The 9,480-nt window shown below is 40.3% G+C and overlaps 1 protein-coding gene across 1 annotated transcript in view; it reads right to left on the bottom strand.

The window, feature by feature from the left end:
- Window positions 1-286: 286 nt before the first annotated feature.
- Window positions 287-9,480, bottom strand: part of LOC138027543 (short transient receptor potential channel 4-like) — a 35,947-nt gene continuing 26,753 nt past the window's right edge. The window contains exons 11-14 of the mRNA XM_068875089.1: window positions 7,646-7,758; window positions 2,957-3,103; window positions 956-1,141; window positions 287-541 (exon numbers count right to left, since the gene is read on the bottom strand). Of these exons, the coding sequence (XP_068731190.1) occupies window positions 287-541; window positions 956-1,141; window positions 2,957-3,103; window positions 7,646-7,758 (701 nt within the window). The remainder of the gene's footprint in view (window positions 542-955; window positions 1,142-2,956; window positions 3,104-7,645; window positions 7,759-9,480) is intronic.

The following is a 9,480-nucleotide window of genomic DNA, read 5'->3' as shown; positions in this document are numbered from 1 at the left end:
ATCTGCGGTACACGGTCTGGATGATCGGGAAAGTTGAATCTAGTTCTACTTTCCCGACCATTACGACGCTTCCAACTAAGACAATTTTTAATGGAAACGTGTGTCTGAGATGATCAGTGTCCTATCGGTGACACACTATTGTTCGCCTGTACGTCCAATCAAACTTGAAGTAAGTGCGATCCTTAGTGGTATGCTGATCTGCAATCGCTTCAGATTTAAATGGAAACATTTGCCTCCTGTGCTTACGATCGTTTGCGATAAGGCCGACGCAGACAGCTTCCGATCGTCACAGATCATATGGAAACCAGGCTTTAGTAAGCCTTAAATGGGGATAACTTGCAGCGTTGTGGTAAACGACAGAACTCCTCTTACCGGTAACTTGTTTTCCACCTGATGGTGTCTGTCTTTCAATATCAAACATTTTCAAATCAGTATTAAAACCAACAGATCCTGAAAGTCCAGGCGCAAGTCCATGATTGTAAGAGCTGTCAACGATACCAATGGACACTCGGCCTTTGTCTGCACTTTCGAGAAGCATCACCTGAAAGAGAAGACGAAATGCGCAGTGTTTCTAGAGATACTAAAGAGAGACTATAACCGAAAGTTGTGTATTTTACAATTTAGAATTTTAGAAGCGAAGTCAGGTTCCTCTGAAATAGAATGAAATAAAGGTATTTATCATTCGATGTCATTTTCCGAGAGCCCACCACATGAGCTGCAAATAACTGCCTACAAATAAGTGTTTTGCAGCAAATAATATTCTGCTCGTGCGAAATTGAAATCACGCTCTCGTGTGAAAAGGCAGATCGGTAATGCACCTATCAATGTTAAGCAGCTGGTGGGGGGAGGGGGGGGGGGGGGGAATGGAACTCAGATTAGTTTTTCTGTTCAAATGCCCGGCCCCAGGGAAGTCATCCTGGGTCGAAAAAGTGCAAATTCCTCTCCACAGGGGCACCCGAATCTTAGAACGATCTGCCACGTGTTCCAGACCGTCAACATCCACGAACTCCTGCCATTCGTCTTCGAATTGCTGAACCAAGATTTCGTCGTCAATATCAATTCTAAATTCTGTTTTCACCATATTGATAAAACTGTCACCAACTACCAGAGCCTTACGGCTCTCGCCGTACTGTACAAGAACCTAAATAGTAAATTTAATTACTGCGCCTTTCAATAACAAGCGGACTCTTAAATTCAAAGGTCAACCGACAAATGCGTTTTTCGCTACCGTCAATTAAATGTTCGGCGGCTCCTCCCAGCTTCCGACTTTGTTGACTGAACAGGGCTTAACGATGTGATTTGATTATTACGCACTCGACAGTAGTCGGAAGCTCGGAGGAGCCGCCGAACATTTGATTGACGGTAGCGAAAAACGCATTTGTCGGTTGACCTTTGAATTTAAGAGTCCGCATGTTATTGAAAGGGCGCAGTAAATATATTTATTATGCTTATGAATTCAAGCAAGCGTACACAAGTTGCACGAAAGAAAACCTATGAATATTCATTATATATCAATCAGAGTTATTGTGATGGTTTGTGAACGAGAATTTACCGTTTATCATAAAGTTTTCGCGATCAAATCAAGGTGAGTGATTGTTTCTATGCTTAGTTAGTAGGATGGGCTGTTTGGAAGCTATTCGAGTCCGTGAAATGTAGAAAATTTATCATGAACATTCCGAAGTGCGGGCAGTCACGCAATTGACGCTCCGTTGTTCGAGTCAACACATTTCTAGTGGCAATTTTATCACTTTTCGAGTTATCTTTTTTCTCTCAGGTGGAAAATATGGCTTTAGAAGATTTCTGGAGTGGGGCGTTGGCCAATTCTAGTTTTATTTTAGGATGAGAAGAGGAAAGTCGACAATAGCCGGGAATCAAGAAATATCTATTAATTTCTCCCTTTACTGGACTCCTGCACGGCAGCTTCCCAAAAAAATAAAATAAAATAAAAAAGAAAGTCAGTGTTCGAATGATAAAACAGTTATTAAACTCGATTATCGCATCCTTCTATTTGCCATTCAAAAAAGAAACCCTTCTTTAATATTGGGATTCTTCCTCATTTCCTCTTTCAGTTGTCGGTATTATTTATCACAGAGTTCATTGGAGGAAGAACAATATGGTCATAGTATCGTTGCCAGTGCTCTTTGCCTTAAAAAAAAAAAAAAAACAGTAGGTACCCGCGTAGGATTGAATTCGTGGTAGAATTTTTCTGTCATTCTTCGAAGAATAGAGACTAGCTGTGCACTCTGCGGGCAAATAGTTTCAACTCTTGAAAGGACGTCGATTAATTGTTCAAGTCGAAAGAATCGAGAAAGAAAATATAATCACTTTCGAAACCATTTTCTTCCTGGCGTAATAGTTAAGTAAGAATTATCCTCAAATATTCAGCCAAGATATTCTGAATGAAAGAAAATGGCATCGCCCACTCGAACCCCATCATATCAAAAAAGATACGAAGGCTCTTGGTTCGATTTTGGCGCATGCCGAGGTCCTTCCTGCGACCGCTGAATATTTCGCGTTGTGATTATTTGCATGACGTCTATTTGCGTGGTGCCTAATTGCGTGATGCCTTTTCGCGGTACGCGGTTTGCGTTATGCCTTTTCGCGTGATGTCTATTTGGATTATGCCTTTTCGCGCTATGCCTATTTCCGTGATGACTGTTACCATTATGCCTTTCTGCATTTGACTACCTGCATTCACGATTTGGAAATTACTATATCAGTTGCAGAGGATTGCATAGATGAGCCTCCATATCGTCGAAGAAAGACAGTTTTCCTTCTTTTTTCCAATTAAGGCAAAAGTGAGTGAAAAAAAGGCGCAGAAGAGCGGAAAGTTTATTGGCGATAGGATACAGACGGAGATGTCTCCCCCTCCCCACATACAAAAGTGAACAACCGACTAGAAAGAAGTAAACGACATGCCACACACTTAAAGACAGTAAGCTAGTGTATAACTTGCCTCAAAATGTGGGAATCTGTAGGAAAACCTTTCGTTATATCTGGCACCATAGCACGAGAAGTATCCTTGGTCAGCATAAAGAGGATTATATGACTTACAGGTAATCAGACAGCCATTGATGAAAATTGATGGATGGGCGTCCCAAGCCTAACAAAAAAACCACATCTTTATATTCAATGAATTTAACAGACCTTTTTATGATATATTTATTGTTGCCTCGTTTTCAAATCGAGTCTTAGTGCGAGAAGTTTGCAAAGTGAATTTCACTGAATTCAAGGGAACATCCACTCCTACTAAAGAAAAACTTTATTATAAAACCAAAGGAGATGATGTTTGCAATCAAGTTAAAGTGTCTGTATTAGAAAAAAATCGCTGATTTTTGCTTTTAGATTTCCTGGTCGCCGCCATTTTGAAAGATTTTGAGGTACTTCGGTATTTTCTGACACAAAGAGCTTCTATAAAATAACATTTACGGTACGGCAAACGTAAACGTTACACTCGGCAATTATTTAAGATTGTACCGCGCCGTGGTACTCGCTTGAAAACAAAAGTAGGCGATATTGAAATCATTTTATGTCCGATACAAACGCATTCGAAAAGCAATTTGGTCGTAAACATTACTTAACGTGGTTTAAAGTACTTTTTTTTGGTTGGATTTGGGATCATGAATATATATCAGTTATATAAACAATTTCATAAGAGCCCTGTCACGATTCTAAATGAAAACTCATTGTCCCATGAGAAAACCATACCATCAATACAAATCCCAGGGGTGTCCTTTTTACTGAAAAAAAGGCAACGGCTCTTACGTGGGGCCGATTTGCTTGGTATTCAACAGGGAAGTCTTTGTTTACATTTCGCGCCTCATAGCAAAAGGCTATCGCTTTCTAACCAGTCCGAGTTCGTCCCGGTCTCATGTAAATACCCCCTAAGTTAATTGCAGGTGACACAAATTACTCTGTTTTAGTCTCATAAATATGGTTTGTATTATGTTGACTGTCACAAAGGGGGTGCGGGGGGGGGGGGGGGGGGAAAATGTGCTCAAGGGCAAGCCCAAGGGTCTTATCCGCGTCTCCACGAAAAGAACACGCCATTCTTGTGAAGAAATACATTTGTAGTTAGACAGTTATTCAGAACTTTGTACTGACAATCTTGTAATTTTGTATAAGAAGTGAGACGATAAGGCAGGCTATTTTTATTTTCCAATCCAAGACGTCACCCAGGGAATTTGCTGATTGCAACTTAACTGAGCAGTCAGCAGAGTGATTACTCTACTCAAAGTTCTCTGTTACTAGTCTTAGACACAGTAGACTTGATTTGAACTATCTGACCGTTTAAAATTAGTTTACACTGATCCTGTATAACAAAGGTCCGTTGCAAATACCGGGAACAGATGTTTTGAGTTTTTCACGCCATTCCAAAGGAAGGGCGTCGATCACAGACGTCAGTCGAAAAGCATCCAGTGGTGAGATATTTTTTACAACGTCTTAAAATAAAAGGATTTTCCATCAATGCAAATTAGTTTATTGTTCCATAGAATAATGTTTGAAAGATGTTTGAATGCAATCATAATTTGCCCCTGAACATTTAGCGAAACAATTCAAACATTCTTCAAAGTATGTTGATAACCTTATAGGCAATTTTTTTAAATGTCAAAATTGCAACATAAAATAAAATTACTGGCTGGTTAGTGACTGTTGTCAAGAAGATATTGAAAAGTCTCATATTATACTTTCTATAACTTCTGATCATTCGGCAATAGTTTTAAACTTAAATAGCATTGCAAAACAAAGGCATGGCCCTTCCTTTTGGAAATTCAAAGGGAGTCTTCTAGATGATGTCAATTGTGTTACATTGATAAACGAAAGCGCACCAATTTGGTTAAGCGAATTTAAAGATATTAAAAATAAAAGAATTCTCCGGGATCTAATAAAATATTGAATCAGGCAAGTAACAATAAAATGCAACAAAAAAGAAGACACGTGAAAAGCGAGAAAATATATCTGTGTTTATAAATCGGTCAAGATACTTGGAGTGCACTTTACATATGATAAACGGTTAAAACAGATTTAGAAGCTGATCTTTAAGGAACTAATTAACTCTATGAAACAAAAGCTACGAATTTGGAGATGGCGAGACCTCACAATTATGCCAGCTTGTTACTTGTATGCTTTGATAAGGAAGTTTCAAAGAATTCAGTTTTGATTTTACCTGGAAAGGTAAAAATAAAGTTAAGTGTTCCGCTATTATAAATGACATCGAAAATGGGGGACTCAAAGCCACCCATTTGGAAACCATAATTGAAACTCAGAAAATAATTTGTTGTAAGAAACTCGCAAAAGACCAGGCAGCCATTTGGAAAACTATTTTATTAAATTGCGTACAGTCAATTGGAGCTAAATTTACTTTATGTTACATGTATGTTGTATGTTTTCTGTACCGGACAATTCCAAATTCATCTGCATCGAGCTCTTCTATGTAAACCCTCATCATCCTCATCCTTCCTCTTCTCATTCTACTTCTGTCATCATCTTAACTGCTAACCGCCGCTACTTCCTATCCCTTGACTGACCCGTCTGTTTCCCTGACCCGCGTTTTTACTGCTAGACCTCTTTTGCCGACACCCACGAGCCCAATGGTCCCTGCTACCTCAAACATGAAAATGGTCAGTCACGCAATTCTCCTCTTCCCTCTCCCTAAGAACTCGGGCAACTCTTGGGTCGCTGATACCATTGCTGCTTTGTATAACCCGGTGAAGTCCGAGTCAACTGCTCCCACTTCACTACTGACGCCTTCAACGTGGCTAGTTCTGACCGGATCGCTTGTAGTTCAACCATGAATTTGTCCCTCCTGGGACTATCTTTCTGCCCTGCAGTCACCTTCCCATTATTCATCCCTTGTTGAACGGTTCCTTCTGTCTTGGATGCGTCCACTTAATAGATATTGGTGCTCTTGTGACAAGAAGACATTCCTAACTTTGATTTCCTCTCCATCTCTTCTGACACAATAACATTAATTTGCTGAATTAGATCTTTATCCTGCACCCCTGGCACTTGTAAGAAAGGCCTCGGCCAATTTCGGGCTGCTTTATCCTGAAGACCGGTATCTAGTGCGAGCAAGAACATTCCCTGAACCAACTCAGAGCCGTATTGTAACTGAGTGTCCACCTCCTGAGAAGCAAACAGCAACTTCTGTCTCGTACCCAATGCTCTTATTAGAAAACTTTGTGGACTCTCTTGGGGTTCCGGAACTAATGTGGATAGCTGTCGATAAAGCTCTGTCGCACTTTTCTCTTGATAGTGGGACCTCAGGATATGCCTCAGTTTTGGAAGAGTTAAATCCTCAAGTCCTTCAAGATAACTTCTAAATCTCATGCCAGGATTCATTAATCGCTCTTACTACAGCATCCACAACCTCAGCTTCCTTATATATTTTCTTTAATGCCCCATTAATTTGCCTCACTAAACTTACAAAGTTTAGTTTGTTCTTCTGTCCCGGCTCCCCAATTTGACAAGTTATTTTTAACGGCATTTTGAAATCACTTGGTTGAAAAAAGAAACAACAACGGTTTACTCACAGGAAATTTTTGCTTACCCTTTTCCAATGGCAGGCTTCCCGACCTGTGGTTTGGTGTCGACTTATTGCAATGGAGGGCAGATGGGGTAATGCTCCGTAATCTTTGAACGAAAGTCCTCCAAGTATTCCCCCGTCCACCCCTCTTTCCTCTTTTGTTCCCTTCAACTTCTCTTCTAACTTTTCTTCGATCAGCGAAACAAGCTTTTCCTAGAGTTCTCCTTCATGTCATCATCACTGCATCCAACAGTTTGAGCAATCTCTTCCAGATCCTTACTTCCTAACTGACATAGATAGCTCCTCCGTATCTCCATCTGAAGATCATCGGTCTCCATCGTGCGTGTTCTGTAGATTTACGTGCAAATCAAAGGTTTTTTTTTCCCCTAGCCTCTTTCAGTTCCTTCGACCACCACGAAAATTCATTGCTAATACACGTTAAGTTTCTTCCCTCTCCGGCCGCACAGGCCCCCAAAAGTTACCCGGTGCCGGAACAGATGAGCGGCGTTTCCCTTTAAACAACAACAACAACTCGCAGACAAAAGTGACGGACAACAAGCTCGTGGTCTTCTTATTACCCACAATGCTCAAAGGTCTTTTTACTGTACCAAAAGAGGTGGGGGTTCAGTATCGTAACCCGCTACACTTGCAAGTGGTAGAGGAATCAAAGCCTTCACGAAGAAGGCTTGACAATCTACAAAACTTAGACAGTGTAATTTTTCAGCCGTATCGCCTTCCACCATAAATCACATGGGCACTTTTAAGTATATTTGTGAATATATATTGTATTTTAGCGAGAAACGGTCTAAGCAGTAGTGAGGATAATTGGAAATACAAAACGTAGTTATTTTACAATTGGTTACCTTACAATATTAATAATGATAGTAGTATTGTATTTCTGACTTTTCTTTTATTTCATGCACAGCCCCGTACTAAGTTTCTAGCTTTAATTACTACCGTGGATAAATAAAGTTGTATTTATTGATTGATCGTTGACAACAATACGCCACTTTTTAAGAGTAACCGTTGCACTCTGGCTCCGCTCTTTAGAACGAACGTAATCAGACCCTCTCCTGATGCACTTTGTGTATGAACTGCATCGAACTACTTTATTTGTACCTTTGGGCCAGTGGGCAGAAAAGCTGAATGCTGACCCGTAAAGGTTTTTTGGAGGATTTGATTTACCATACTTTCGGTGTCGTTCACCTCTTCTACCATCTTGTCCAACGGTTCTGTTAGATACAATTTGAAAGAATAAGTTAACCCTCTTGAGCGTGGAGGAAGACATGAGGATGATGATGATTATTATTATTATTATTGGCAGAATGATGGGATGCCCAGATTAAGGACGGTGCCTACTATTGTTATTACGCATACGTTCTGCGCAGCTCCAGATACTCGGATTTCCTATCGCCGATGCTTACTAATACAGGGATATTTTTGCGCGGTTTAAAACTATCCGGAAAAAGTACATCTTAGTAAGTACTCTTGGTATTCAAAAAGAAAATGGGGGTAACCATGCATTTTTGAGAGATAATCAAGTTTCAATTTGAGAAAGAACGCCATACATTGCTTTGTATTTTACAGCTTTTTACAAATATTATTCATGAATTATCTTTGAAAAATGCGTGGTTACCCCCAATTTTCTTTTTGGATTTCAATAACACTTGTTAAGATCTACATTTCCTGCATAATCACACACCGGGGCAAAAATATCTTTAATTAGTAGGCACCGTCCTTAAGGAGGATAGCTTTGGCTGGACGGGGAGCCGTTACCAACCGTAGCATCGACATAAATCTGCTATCACATATAAAAACGTTACAATACTATATAAAAGTGTTAAAATATCATTTACCAAATAATGTGCAAATAAAATATGTCTGTTAAAAACAATATTCAGAGTGTTCATTAAAAAATTCTACTTACTCAACTTAAATGTCCTTGCAATATGCAACGAGCTTGTCAAGATGGCCTTCTGCATCTGTAGCGTAATGGTTTCACTCTTGTCTCCTATCAGACTTTTAATATTCTGCTCCACCTCACTTGAGAAACCGAGGATATCCATAATGATGTTGTATTGAATGACCTTCTATTCAGAGTATCTGTTTGTGAGCTCTAATTCGCAGCTGTCTGTATTTTGCTGTCTTCTCACTTTGCCTCTCTGTTTTCCAACCATGGGCAGCTCATTTCGAGGACTATAAGATCCTTGTTGGTTTTGTTCATGATGGTAATATCGATCCTGTTAGCTTTCACCTGCATCGTGTCTGCATACAAGGGGACATCATAGTAGGCAATCGCTCGCTCATTCTCGTACATCGGCTTTGGTTTGACTTGTAAGTACCATGGTTCAACTTTAGTGACGAGATGTAGGGATCTTAGGACTTCAAATAATAGAATCTTGAGAGCGTTGTTATGTCTTTCTAAGTACTTTGTCTGCGCCAGTGCACTGCAGCCAGCTAGGAAACGTTGAACGTTTTCCAGGGACCACATAGGCGACAATTCTCCTAAGTGGCTTGTGATCTTGTTTTCCTGTTGTAATATACCTTGGTAGGTAGCAGCTAGTGGTAGAGCTCTTGTACTCCTGCGATGTTATGCGTTGGGGCATTCCTCCATGCAGGAAGCCATGAAAAGCACTTGTCCAACTTAACTTTATCGTCGTCTCATCTGTGCTTAATCAGCTTTCCTTGCCATCTCTCTTCTGCTACAGTTAGGTGCTTAGATAATCTATATCCCCCTAAGGGGTTGTAGTTTCCATGCGAATGGGTTCATACATAGTGTGAACAGCGTCGGACAAACTGCATCACCTTGTGTTATCCTTTCTTAAACCGTATCGCAGGCAAGGTCTCTTTCCTCTGGACGTTTGGGCGACTATTCGAGCGTTCCAGCTGTTATCAAGCTTCTCCATCACCATACCAAACCATCTGGGGAACCTGGGTAGAGTGAACATTTCAGC

Source organism: Montipora capricornis, chromosome 12 (assembly GCF_036669925.1).
Source record: "Montipora capricornis isolate CH-2021 chromosome 12, ASM3666992v2, whole genome shotgun sequence".
Taxonomy (NCBI): Eukaryota; Metazoa; Cnidaria; class Anthozoa; order Scleractinia; family Acroporidae; genus Montipora; species Montipora capricornis.
This window is presented reverse-complemented; position numbering and strand designations above follow the sequence as displayed.